The sequence below is a fragment of the Sinocyclocheilus anshuiensis genome, unplaced genomic scaffold (genome assembly GCF_001515605.1).
Source record: "Sinocyclocheilus anshuiensis isolate Anshui unplaced genomic scaffold, SAMN03320099.WGS_v1.1 scaffold1547, whole genome shotgun sequence".
In the NCBI taxonomy this organism is placed as follows: domain Eukaryota; kingdom Metazoa; phylum Chordata; class Actinopteri; order Cypriniformes; family Cyprinidae; genus Sinocyclocheilus; species Sinocyclocheilus anshuiensis.
In genome coordinates, this window is record NW_015552673.1 from 29,315 (window position 1) to 42,936 (window position 13,622).

At 38.5% G+C, this 13,622-nt stretch overlaps 2 protein-coding genes across 2 annotated transcripts in view; one reads left to right on the forward strand and one right to left on the reverse strand.

Annotated features, from left to right (window-relative positions):
- Positions 1 to 64: 64 nt before the first annotated feature.
- LOC107667455 (pentatricopeptide repeat domain-containing protein 3, mitochondrial-like) lies at positions 65 to 9,438 on the reverse strand. The gene is made up of 24 exons (XM_016459125.1): positions 9,276 to 9,438; positions 9,044 to 9,096; positions 8,901 to 8,931; positions 8,709 to 8,754; positions 8,544 to 8,612; positions 8,026 to 8,130; positions 7,823 to 7,946; positions 7,614 to 7,723; positions 7,323 to 7,399; positions 4,338 to 4,425; positions 4,199 to 4,259; positions 4,021 to 4,103; positions 3,805 to 3,949; positions 3,647 to 3,697; positions 3,437 to 3,526; positions 2,829 to 2,857; positions 2,632 to 2,738; positions 2,478 to 2,556; positions 2,300 to 2,390; positions 1,937 to 2,022; positions 1,610 to 1,758; positions 1,479 to 1,520; positions 864 to 1,022; positions 65 to 760 (listed from the first exon to the last, which is right to left on the reverse strand). The coding sequence occupies exons 1-24, from the start codon at positions 9,365 to 9,367 to the stop codon at positions 715 to 717; spliced, it is 2,013 nt and encodes a 670-aa protein (XP_016314611.1). The 5' UTR covers positions 9,368 to 9,438; the 3' UTR covers positions 65 to 714.
- A 488-nt stretch (positions 9,439 to 9,926) lies between these two features.
- Positions 9,927 to 13,622, forward strand: part of LOC107667450 (DNA-directed RNA polymerase I subunit RPA1-like) — a 31,555-nt gene continuing 27,859 nt past the window's right edge. Inside the window, exons 1-6 of the mRNA XM_016459118.1 lie at positions 9,927 to 10,229; positions 10,550 to 10,754; positions 12,195 to 12,344; positions 12,462 to 12,569; positions 12,685 to 12,770; positions 12,855 to 12,940. Of these exons, the coding sequence (XP_016314604.1) occupies positions 10,153 to 10,229; positions 10,550 to 10,754; positions 12,195 to 12,344; positions 12,462 to 12,569; positions 12,685 to 12,770; positions 12,855 to 12,940 (712 nt within the window). The 5' untranslated portion in view covers positions 9,927 to 10,152. The remainder of the gene's footprint in view (positions 10,230 to 10,549; positions 10,755 to 12,194; positions 12,345 to 12,461; positions 12,570 to 12,684; positions 12,771 to 12,854; positions 12,941 to 13,622) is intronic.

A 13,622-nucleotide genomic window follows, 5' to 3' on the forward strand; every position in this document is an offset into this window, starting at 1 on the left:
TATTAAACCAGCAAAGGACCATCTTAAACCAGCAAAGGACCAGCATTTTTAAAGAGTGTAATACCACTTGATTATCACCTGAAATCTTGGGCATGTCAATTTGGGAAGACCACGGGATTATGTCAATATAAAACGTTTCGATGATATTTATAAATTTTAGTCCAAAACCAAAATGATAGTGTCTTAAAAATAACAGATGTCTAACCACATCAAACTTTGCAAGTACATGTCAACTTATTCTACTAACCCTAACCTAACAGTCTACTAATACTCTAATGAAGAGTTGACACGTAGTTGCAAACTTACTTAAAGTTAGTAGACTGTCGATAGTTGGGAAAATGGGAATAACATAATTCCTCTAAAAAGAAAAAGAAAATTAAATAAATAATAAAAATAAAAAGAGGTATATACTTCATGTATAATTGTAACATCTCTTTTGTAATACTGTCATCAACGCATTCATCACTTCATGATTTATTAAAATGATTTATAAAAATGGTGAAGTACCAGTCCAGAAGCCATGAGGAAATGGGAGGAAACATTTGCTTTTCTTAAGTAAAATACTTCTAGTTTCCATCTGAATGAAAACTGAAATCTGTGCATGTGACAAGCATGTTTAAGTACACAATTATTAATGACATTGAAAATGACCACATTGACATTTCTCCAGATTTTTAGCTGCTATGATCCATCCACGCTGCAGAACGTCGAGATTTAATCGCTGTTAAAGGTCTGAATCTCCAGATCAGACAAGATGTTCCTGCAACACGACAAAAAGACCCCAGAGGGCCAGATTATAATTTGATTCTTGAATAATTTAATTCAACTAAAATCTCTAGGGTTGCCACAAAAGCCAAGCTTACTTCTGCTGCTCTGAGAGCTGAAACTCCTGCTGGACCCTCTGGATGAGTTTTGGGGTCTCGGGCAAACAGAAGCCAGCTGAGATCTGCACCAGCTCCACCGCATGATTCACTTCACCACTCTCCGTTACACACGTCAAGAACTTGTTCAGCAGCTCCTCACTGACAGAACAACACATCAGTGTGAACACTCAGACTATTAAAACACAAAGGCCTGGTTTCATAGACAGGGTTTAAACTAAGCCAGGATTAGGCCATAGTTCAATTAGGATATTTAAGTAATTTTTATAAATGTGCCTTAAAAAAAACATTACTGGTCTGCATTTTGAGACAAAATAAAGGCACTCTGATATATCTTAAGATCAATAAGTGCAAGTTTCTTTCAGTTCAAACAGCTCAGACTTAGATTTTAGTCTGGGATTAGGCTTAAACCTTGTCTGTGAAACTGGGGGGTAATATAATATAAAATTCATTTAGATTCTTTGTTTCAACATTACATTTAAACCCTAAAATATTGACATTTTTTACAGTTTAGTCATTTTTCTATCTATGTTCAACTGTAAAACACTAAAGAGCCGAGGGAAACCGCCAGTCAAAATTTGAGACCCCTGATCGTACCTTGGAACTCTGTTGTGTGTTTTGAAGAGTTTCAGTATTTCCCTGAATTAAAGGAAGAGAAAGAAATTCTGTGAGGTGCTTTAACTCAGTTTGATCTGGATCACATTACAGATGTCCATTAAGGATGTTACCAGGCGTCCTGCCTCCTCTGAGCTGCTAGTAAAACAGAGATGACGTCGCTGAGAGAAGTGGCCGTCCAGCTCATTATAACCTTGCCCCGGTCACCTGTGTCATACATTTTCTTGATGTCCAGCGCACACTCAGCAAATGACTCCTGCACCTGTCCAGAGAATATATACATGTGCATTACAAACCAGCACCATTATGACAGACTGACATAGAAATTGGCTTTATAATCCACTGGCAAGGCAACTGAAAAGAAAGTGAAACAAGGGAGGAAGACTTGTAGAAGGCATGAGTATTAACCAGTATAGATGTAGATTAGGTAGAGGCAATACCTCCTGATCTTGCTTCTCTCTTGCCATAAGTGTCAGCAGATCTTCCACCAGCTTCTGTCTGTTGGCATGGCCCAACTGTTTGATATCTGTGGAGAAGGAGTTGATAATACTTTAAGTATTGATACTACTAAATCTAGTACACAAAACTAAAAGCCATTTAGTGTGTTTTAAGCCATTTGGTTAATAAGGACACCATGTTTATGTTGTATAATACCCATGTTATATACATTTGTGCACTCATAAACCATATATCCCAGAACACACAAAAACACATTCCAGAAATTTCATTTTTGGGTGAAATATTTCATAGGCACTCTTATTTTGAACTAAATCAATCAATCAATCAGTTAATCAATCAATCACCTTTCCATATTTGTGGGATGAGGTCTAATCTGTTGTCGGTATCAAGCGCTTGGAGCAGATCTCTCATGATGTTAGAACTGGGGTAGTACACCTGCAAACCAGATCGCATCAACCCTAATCAAAGCACTTCATTCCGTGTGTGTTCACATGAAGAAACATAGGAGTATGTTTTACTCACTGAAGGAACAAGATCTCTGTACCACTTCAGCATCACATCAATGTTCTCCATCATACAGAGCAGACTGAAGAACCGCGCACTGAAAGAGAGACACAAGCAACCTGATATTTAAGAGATTTCTGAAGTTCACGTTATATCGCAATATTATACTTACTAGTAAATGTTCTGTTGGAGATCATTTCCCAGAAGTCTCCAGTTCTCGCCAACCCCCAGCAGCTCATGAACACTGTACGCCTGCTCAATGTCCTTAGTGTCAAGACACTGTAGATAGAGATGCCAAACAGGGTCACGTGCCATCCTAAAGTGACAGTTACCATGAAGCAGCGCTGTTGAAAGTTTAAGTGCACTTACTATTCTCACAGCAGTAATGAAGAACTGTGCTGAAAAACAAAAGCAATGAAGGTGTGATTCTACTCTGTAGATTTCTGTAGTTATCTGTAGATGCTTTTACAAAAAGGCATCATTACATGTTGAAGTGTAATAGCTAGGGCCTGTCCCAATACCCACAATTGCGGTCGTGTCCACTTGAGAGTGTGTGCAAGTGGAAGCAAGTCCTGTCTCAGGTCTGAAATATGCCAAATCTCAGTGCCGTTAACACACACTAAATCCACACTCTCTCTATGGCGAAGTGTTTTTGTTTGTTTTTTCCTGAGGCAAAGCGTATCCCATCATTCGTCATGTTCAGGAACTCACGTGCCCGACATCACAGAATGTTGAGTAAAACTTGTGCAAAGTACTGAAAATCAAAACGTATAAAAGTTCTGTACAAACTTTACTTGCATTTTTACAGTGTGTCCCATTGGCTTGAACACTTGGGCCAAATACTGGGAATATGTCATGTACGTAGAGTGGTAAACGGCAAAGAGCACAAGTGTGGGTACCAAGACAAGGCAGACAGACCCATAGTGATTTGAACAAAACCTTAGTAAGTAAGCACCGCTGTAATAATAAGCAGATACCATCATCAGGGTCCTGTGGAGTGAAGCTCTTCCCTGACACCTCGTTCATCACTTCCTGCAGAATGTCCGTTTGGCCCAGAAATGGGGCACCTGCAGAGCAAAGCATGATGGGAAATGCATGACTGTGTGTTTCTGTGCACATTCAACATGGCCATTTAATTAAGAATTGAAGCAATTGCCATTTTAATGTATAAAATGAGCCTGTATGACCTGGTTTATAAAATATGCCGAGCAAGTGATTGTAAGAGGCCAGACTGGGATCTGAAATCAAAGAAAAAGAACCAATTATACACCAAAACAGGCATCAAAATATCATAAACCACTTCTTTCTTATAGAAGCAGGAATAAAAAATGATCACTCAGCGGACCAATGGAGAGAGCCTTCATCTCACTGAGCACAGGAAAGGCCTGAGATTTTCCCAGAGTGCCACAGCGTCTCAAAGCCTTCAGGACACCGTTCAGCGTCAGGAGGTTCGGCTTGATCTTCTGCTCTGCCAGCTCCTTCAAAAGATCCTACAAAACACACACACTGTTGCAGAATCTACTTTAGACAGCGGCTTCACAACAAAATCTATATCACATACCACTATCAGCTCCCATTTCTCATTGTATTTCTCTTTTACTTCCGGGGCGGCTGTGATCAGGGCATTGAAGGTGTTCACATCGGCTAGAGGAACAAAACAAGGCAATTCAGCTTCGGAAATGCTCATTTAGAAAATTTTTCATTTTAATTGATTTAAAAACTGAAAAGCACATACTTACCTTTCAGTCGGTTGTTGAGCAGGTCGGTGTAGGTGCTGAACGCTTTAGAATAAGCGCCATACTGTGAAATCAAGCACAAATGCACTCATCTTCTGCTATCACACTAGAAATGAAATGTATGAGTTGGTGCATCCGTTACCTTCACCATGCCTCGTATCAGAGCGCTGTACGAATGTGTGTTTGGCTCTGACAGCAGCGCAAAGATCCTCTCTGCATTATTATTCTCTCTAAAGGAGAAAACAAGACAAGGCGACCTCTTATGATATGACAGTGTATTTTCTTGACTTTGTATTATGTGATGCAGATACACTACCAGTCAATTTATTTGGAATTCTTTTTGTGTTTGAATGAAGTCTCTACTGCTAACCAAGGCTGCATTTATTTGATCAAAAGTACAGTAAATACAGATCTCATATATTGTGTAATATTATCAATATCTAAAATGATAATTCTTTTCATATATTTTATAATGCAATTTATTCCTGAGAAGCAAAGCTGAATTTTCAGCAAACAATACTCGTCTTCAGTGACACATGATCCTTCAGAAATCATTTTGATGTGCCCCAATTATTATTGGTGCTCAATTATTAAGTGTTTCTTATTATTACAGTGTGTTCACACCAAACGCGAATTGAATTATTCGCGCGAGTAGATTACATACAAAGTCAATGCAAAGACGCGAATAGAGGCGAATTCGCGCCAGGCGACGCGAAATGCGCGACGCGTTTGCCGCGAACGCGAGATATTCGCCTCAATTGCGTCTTTCGCGCAAGTTCAAAAATCTCAACTTGAGCGGAAAATTCGCCTGACGCGTTCTCGCGCAAGCCAATCAGCGAAGAGCTTATAGGCACGTCTGGTTGAATCAGACAATAGAAGAGAGCATTATTGCAGCCGTCTGTTATTATATAGGTCTGGAGCATAGAAAACAATTAAAATCAGTTGTATTTTATTAGCATGGCTACAGAGATGCTGCTATCAATAATAAAAATAATAGTAATATCAGTGTATATATACAGTAGTAAAATGTAACACACACATTAATACAGGATCCTAACGTTATTCATCCTCTGGATGGTGCTGTGAAGCCAGACACGTCGGCGTTTGGCTTTCCATTGTATTTGGGACTTTTTGACAACAGGTACAAAACAGCGATTGTAGTTATCTCCAGCATGGTTGATCGCGCTGTTTTTATTCGCGCGAGTGACACGAAAAACATGCCGCGAGTAATCTAGCGCGAGTGGCGCGATGCGTATATTCGCTTCGCGTCTGGTGTGAACACACCATTATTAATGTTTTTGTGGGAAAAGTGATACATTTTTAATTCAAGATTCTTTGATTAATTAAAAGTTTAAAAGAATAGCATTTATTTTAAACAAAACCTTTTTAGGGCTGTCGCGATTCGTCGATTCTATTCGACTATTCAATAAAAAACAAATCCTCGACTTCATTTTGCTCGCGTCGACTAACGCAAAATACCGGAAGTGCCGCATTTCACGGACGAGAATAAATAAAACACATTATTAGACTGTTTTCCAAGGTCTCATGATATATTAAACCTGCTTAAAAATTATAATTAAGCGTAAATCACAAACGTTATGATTTAATTAAACAATTATGTGATGCAGTTATAGGCGTGTAGGTTAAGTACACGCGTCACACAGCGGCTCCGTTCACAGGAACGGTTATCATTTACCTGTGTGGAGCGGCTCAAACTCCATCTCTGCATGTTGTTGTGAATTTGGGTTCATTATAACGTTCATCTGGGAACGCAGCGTGCGCCATTTCATCAGACTTGTAAGGTAAATCATTTATAAATCTACGCAAACACAGAAGAATACATCATTATCTCGCGGTTTCAAAATAAAATCTCAAACCCTCACTCGGAGTTTACACGTTTTGATGTCCACATATTCATTAAATTACAGTGGCTATAGCATTTCTGTCCTAAAGAAATGGCCAAATACTAAAGATTAAGTGGACATTTGAATGAAATGGTGCTTGGTCAATATTAAACAAGTATTAGATCGCACAGTAATGTGTAAAAACAATCGTCAGGCCGTTGGCGCCCTCTGCAGGCCTTTGTTGTAATGCGTAATGTACATTAGCTCTAATCACTTATCTATAATAGAGATTATATTATATTTTATAATTATATATAGATCAGTGGCTCTATTACATTATAATACAATATTTTAACAGTTTTGTTCAATAAAACCATATGATTTCTTGCTTTTGATACTTTATTTGAACTAATTATTATTGCCTCATTGCACTCTATGTTGCACTTTACTTTTGCTTTAAAAAAGGATTTGATAGAAATATGGATTTCATTTGGAGTTTCACTACTGAAGTCTTCTGTTCATTTTTTTCATCATGCTGGAGATGTCTGTTTAAATCTGTTGTTTACACATTTCTAAGAGTACTTTTAATACTTGACCATTTTTAATAATAATAACATTTTAATACTTGATTCTAGTGGACTCTAAACATAGCATTTATTTAATGTGAAAACCCAACTGTTGGGGTTAATTGAAACAGATATTTTTTTCCCTTTGTAGTTGCACTCACAGCTGTAATGAACAGAAGCCCAGAACATGTGGATATATTGACATTAAGAACATGCTGACTTTCTCAGACTATTATTATTATTATATTTATTATATTTAAATTAATCAAAATAAAAATAGTCATTAGTGGCAGCCCTAAACCTTTTGTAACATTATAAACGTCTTTACTTTCACTTTTGATCAATTTAATGTGTCCTTGTTAGATAAATGTATATATATTTTTTAATCTTACACTACCATTCCAAAGTGGGTTTTCAACAATGATAATAATAATAATAAGAAGAAATCTTTCTTGAGCAGCAAAGCAGTACAATAGAATGATTTCTGAAGGATCATGTGACACTGAAGATTGGAGTAATGATGCTGATGAAAATTCAGCTTTGCATCACAGGAATAAATTACATTTGAACATACATTACAATAGTAAACAGTTATATTAAATTGTAATAATTTTCACAAACTTCTTTCAAATACATTAAAAAAAAAAAAACTTAATTATTCTAAAATTTTGATTGTAAACAAAAAATGTCTGTTTCCCACATTCTGTAAGAACTCACTTCCAAGCAGCCTTCAGCTGATCACTGGCTTTAGATGCTCTTCCTTTTTTAGTCTGCGGTTCATCCTGGACATCCTCCTGTGGTTTTACCATGGATAAGAGCATAAGATGGAGTTTACAAACAAACAAGCAAAAAAATTCACCAAAAACGCATTTCAGGTGACTTATTGGTCATTATAAAATGAAGTATAAAATGTATGATAAAATGAAGCAGTATCAGGAACGTGGTTGGGAGCCACTGCACTAAAGCAAGAGTATCCTGACCATTGTTTTATGGTGTGACCGGCCCTACCGTCTCCTCATTCCTCTGTTCCGGAACATTCTCTTGTGCGGGATCACTATCTCCATAGAAACAAATCAGATCTAACAACTGATTGGTCACATCCAATGACACTGGTGTACCTGCACAGAATACACTCATTCGTCATTCAGTTACACAGTTAAACACAATGTACATTTGTCATAGTATTACATGCGACGGCTCGTCTTGCTCGTTCTTACCGGCCTGCTGCAGTTGGTCGTACAGATCCACAGCAGCTTTGACTTTCCTCATGTGAATTCTCTCTATGAGAGCAGCTTCAGACACCTCCTCGATCTGAGCCTCAAGAGTTTCCGGCATCAAACACTTCCAACAGAAGTAACATTCATAAGCACAAGCCCTCATAAGCAAATCAAACCATGAGACACAAATACTGGACACTCACAGGAATATGAGGCTGAGCATAGTCTTTCTGGAAGTATTTCGGGTATGTATTGATGAAATATTTGGCAGCATTTTTGCCTGATTCCTGGGACAAGGAAAATAATTTCTGTGCAGAAGAAAAATAAGTTAGTATTAGAAGTGTTTTCATGTAATGTGCATCTAACTTCAAATTATGACACAAACACATTCATTATTTCAATGTTTAAATAAACATTCATTTTATTCATGTAAAGTGTGTGCTTTCTGATGCAGTAGCTTCATGAAATAATCATTTTTCAACTGATAGTCCAGCCAGTGCTGCTGTGTTGTGCCATTCGGGAAGCTCAAATGGTATACTCACAGATGAAGAAATTATTTAAACTGAAAGAAAATTCAGTTTAAACTGAGAAATCATATGTTTGTAGAAATGGTATGTCTTTACTGGTCTTAAAAATGGCAGCTACCATAACAAGCGCCGATCCTGAACCTCTCTAATAGTGTAAACTGAAAACCCGAAATGGTTCGATAGCCAAAACTCACAAACTCTGATGATGTTTTTGGAGTGAGATACGGATCATCCTGTAACCTGTAATCTGAGGCTGTAGGATCCTAGAACAGACACATGCACACACAGTTACTATGATTACATGATATTAGATAACAATGCATTTTAACATGCTTGTTAGAGTTGTCTGATGAACATACCCTGCTCACAGTGGATGCCAGTGCCTGTAAAACAGCCTCTTTACTCCTGATAACAGCAACAATTAATTAATTGTTAATGCATAAATGATTAAATAATGAATAGAAATTAATAGAATGATTTTAGAAATCTATATATTCACTGATCATGTGAATTTATGAGTTATAAACCATGTGTTCAGATCTGACCAGTACCATGTTTTCTTCTTTGGAATTACTATTTCTTCTGAAAAAACAAAAAATACAAATAAAGAAAAAAGAAACGACATATGAACAATACAACAACAACGACAATAAAGCATATGAATATTCCTAATAAAAAGACATAACTGCCAGACCTGGTGAAGAAACGGCAGGCTGTTGATCTGCAGCAGAATTCAGAACAAAACTCCTGTAAACAAACCAGATAATGAGGTTTTCATGCGCCTGATAACACTTGAGCGGACACATACAGCCCCTTGAAATGACCTACAGACAACCAGTCGTTTCTTCTTCACATACATGAAAATGACAGAAAATGTCATTTAATAAAACGGGCCCAATAAGCCTGTCCTTGTGCTTTTATCTTACCTCTTAGGCCATGACTTCTGCAGGTGAACGCGCAGTATTGTGCTGCTCTTACACACATGCTGCTTGAGAGCTTGCGAGCAGGAGGACGCCATGACACCGAAGTGCGTGCTCGAAACTCATCCGGCGGCGCTTCACTTCACTAGCGCTAGGAAGCAGAGAAGAGCGCGGCACCACCGCAGTCAGCTGTGATTGGTCCATCCTGTGTAGCGCTGAGAGAGGTCACACCTGTCATGTGACCAAACCCTCTACAGAAGGTGTGTTCACGCCTTAGGAGAAACAAACTTGTAAAAAGCGTTCACGTAATTACAACTAGTGAACTGGGAATTTTCTGAGAGCTACAACAAATGTACCATTTGTTGTCACGTGTTGTCATCATGGCAGGAGTGCAGCAATACTACTTTTTTATTATTTCAACGGTCAAGACAATAATTTACGTCTAGATAATGACGCAGAAAGTTTAATAACTAATTGGATTAAAATAAAAAAAATCGAAGAGTTTTAAAAAAGAATAACTATTATTTTTACTCAGTTGCGAATTAATTTCCATTCTACCATTCATTCGTTTTCTACGGTCGGGATATACCATCTCAACCGATCTCAACAAACAATATAAATAAACTATTCTTCATACGGCCCCATAGAATATTCATTTTCAGGTTTTATAGTTTACTAGCTCATAATTATTATCTGCTATTGTTTTAAATGCCGACGTCCCTACTTCTCTCGCGTTTGTAGGTATTGAAGCCTAATGTAGCTGCGTGTTATTTGGTCTCGTCCGCTCGCTCAGGACACGTTCCCACGCGCTACAGCGCCACATGACGCACGCGGGGAATACAGAGAGATTTCTCTTCTGATTTATGTATTTATTTTTTGGAAAATGCTGTTTTCAAAAGAAACACCATGGAGGCGATTAGAGGGCATGTCGTTTGGCTTGTTCTCCGCCGATGAAATAAGGTAATAATACGCTTGCACCACTCATACCCAACACAGCTAAAAAACTAGCCGGAGCTCAGTTGTGTATTACTGTAAAGACACCCATCGTTAATACCTGTTAAAAACATAGAGTTAATTTAACACATGTTGAACTTTGTGGCAACGTGCCCCATATGCTGTCACACTAAATGCGGTAAGTTGTCACGTTTGGACAGTGTTTGCCACAACATGTCTGTTTTAAGTATTTCGTTACGTTTGAGTGAAGCGTAAGCAGTAAAACAAGAATACTTATTTTGATATATAGACCTCCTGACAAGTTCCCCGTGTTATCTGTGTCACAGGAAGCTGAGCGTGAAAAGTATCACTAATTCCCAGCTGTTGGATAATGTGGGCAATGCCGCCGCTAACGGGCTGTATGACCTGGCGCTGGGTCCAGCTGATAACAAGGAGATCTGCTCCACCTGCATGCAAGACTACACCAGCTGTCCTGGCCACTTTGGTCTCGTAGATCTGCCCCTTCCCGTCTACAACCCTATGTTTTTTGATGTAAGTGTCATCGTGCAGTTGCATGTCTTCCTTTGCAGGTTTCATGCAGTTATGTTATGTGTTTATCTGGGGTTAATAGTCTGTCTTTCTATTTCTGTTGTTACCTGTAGGACTATATATACACAGTACTGTGCAAAAGTCTTAGGCTACTAGTATTTTCAACAACTAAAAATGTTTTTAAGTCAGTTATTTCTATCTTTTGCTGTAGTGTGTCAGTAGGAAATATCAGTTTACACTTCCAAACATTCCTTTTGCCATTAATAGGTTGTTTGCACATGACGTCACTGATGACGGCGAAATGCAGCCGGAGGGCAGGAAGTGATTTTTCTCTCCATAGAAATCACTAGCAGAAACTCCAAATGCCTGTGTTTTGCGTTGTTTATGGATGCTCAAATCGACCAAACCGAGAAACCACAAGGAGCTTTTATCGTGTACGAAAATGTGTTGTTCGTGAGTGGGGAAAAGTCAAGAAATTGGTTGAAAAACACAGGAAAAAGTGGCTTGTAAACCTGCGTCTGCGGTCGGGAGGAGCGGAGCCGGATAATGCTCGTGTGTGCAAATGGTTAATATAAGATATAATAATATATTAAGATATTAATAAAGATATAAATAGATTGGGCTGCCACCTCTCATGCATTCAGAATTCACTCAGTGCTAAATGCCACACGTAGACACGATGTAAATAAGATATTATTTGCAGTTCAGAAAGCTTCACTGATTATAAAGGAACATCGTGAGGTTGCGATAAATTGAAGTGAGTAACAGCTTTTTAGTGATTATATGTAAGCGCTATTTGCTCGCTTTCTAGGCTATAATCAATTCAGAATTTGAATCAAAGTTTTGTTTTACGTGCTGCTAACAGGACCAACAGGAACATACCGTTCATGCAGCAAAGTTTCAGGAGTGACAAACAAAGCAGAACGGATGAGATGGAGGAAAGTCCGTACTGTACTTTTTTTTGGCATGAGGCATTTTTTTTATAGCGCTTTCATTGTGTTGCTGTACACCCAACGCGCTTTACAATCATGAGGGGATCTCTCTTCAACCACCACGCTATTACAAGAGAAAGGTATTTTTGAGCATCCATAAACAACGCAAAACACAGGCATTTGGAGTTTCTGCTAGTGATTTCTATGGAGAGAAAAATCACTTCCTGCCCTCCGGCTGCATTTCGCGCGTCATCAGAATCACGTGATTGCAAACAACCTATTGTAATAATCCAGTGAGATTTTTGTATGCACAAGGAATTTGACAGCAGCCAGTGCTCCACGCAGAGATCTGATCTCAGCATCATCCAGTCTGTCTGGAATGACATGAAGAAACAGGAAAAAACTGAGACAGACTAAATCCAGAAGAACTGTGGCAACATCTCCAAGACGCTTGAAGAAACCTATATATAAACTATATATAGTGTAATCCCTTAAGTCAATGTCTTTACAGAAATTATATTTGCTCATCCGGGGTTCATGCCTGGGATGCCATATGTTGAAGTGTCCCAGAGCGGCTGTTCATTTACTGCTGGGCCAGCTGAAGCTCCTGGACGTGGGTGCGATGAAGGAGGTGTATGAGCTTGAGAACGTTCTCAGTCAGGTCAGAAAATATTGAAGAGCTATTCTCATTTAGGTCATAGCAATTTATCTTGTAGAGAGAAGCATCATTCATTGGACTGAAGTGCTTATATATTGCGTTTTTGTCATCCTCTGCAAGTTGGTGGAGGTCAATGCTAAGCCGTCTGGAATAGAAATCCAAGAAGCTCTGGAGGCGTTCATTACACCCATTCTTAAAGCCAGTGACGACAAGCAGCACACTGCCCCTGTGAGTCTGAAACTCATCCGTCTCACCTGTTTTGTCTTTGACATCTTTTACTTTAGTCATATTATTGTCCCTGTGCACTTTCTAATTGCATTTTATAAATGTGCTTTGATTTCAGATCAAACATATCTGTGAGAAAAAGTCCAGTCTCATTAACAGTTTCTGGAGAGTATACATGGGCCCGAGGAAATGTCCGAATTGCAGGTGAGCTCGACTTTTTCCGCCTTCTCTCATTGTCTCTCATCATGTATACGTTCTGCCATGAGAATGTATATGCGTGTGTTTCAGAGCCAGTAGAGTGACTGTGCGCAGAGAACACAACAGCAAACTCATCATCATACATGGATCATCCACAGCAAGCACAGAAAAGGACGGTGAGTTTACATTTCATTTTGTTTGCTCTCTTTTTGTAATCAGTCATCAAAACATTAGGCTTCCTATGCAGTATGGAAAAGTATGGAATTTGAAAACAGTGTGGGGAAAATAATCTATTTTCTAAAATATAAGATTAAGGATTTCTAAAAATACTTTTATCATCTAAGGCAGGGTTTTTAGTAGCATTTTGAGCAGGCACACAGTGTAGCCAAAATCTTAGTGATTGTTTGACATGACTGAATGAATTCAATGCGAGTATTTTCATTATGCAAAACAGTTTTTGCATAACAGAAGCAACATAACTGTCTTTAACATAAGCAAGTTTCTTTTGAAATTCACCAAATGAATGAGCACATCACTCAAACAAGCAATAGATAAAGGGAGAGCATGATAATTGTGACCCTGGAGCACAAAACCAGTCTTAACGGGTTAGTTCACCCAAAAATGAAAATTAGACTGCGGTTTTACTCACCCCCGAGGCATCCTAGGTGTATATGACTTTCTTCTTTTTTATTATATTATAATATATTGCAATATATCGCACAACAAAAAGTTGTTATCGTGACAGGCCTACAGTCACACGGCTCCGTGGGGTGAACAAAGGCATTCTGTAGCGTATCGATGCGTTTTTGTAAGAAAAATATCCATATTCAAAACGTAATAATCACTTGAATCTAGCTT

Excerpts from the sequence above, each read along its gene's own strand:
- LOC107667455 (XM_016459125.1), bottom strand. The coding sequence starts at position 9,367 with ATGGCGTCCTCCTGCTCGCAAGCTCTCAAGCAGCATGTGTGTAAGAGC. Across the intron at positions 8,613-8,708 it reads TGGCATCCACTGTGAGCAGG|GATCCTACAGCCTCAGATTA; the intron begins GTATGTTCATCA and ends TGTCTGTTCTAG. Across the intron at positions 7,724-7,822 it reads CGACCAACTGCAGCAGGCCG|GTACACCAGTGTCATTGGAT; the intron begins GTAAGAACGAGC and ends TATTCTGTGCAG.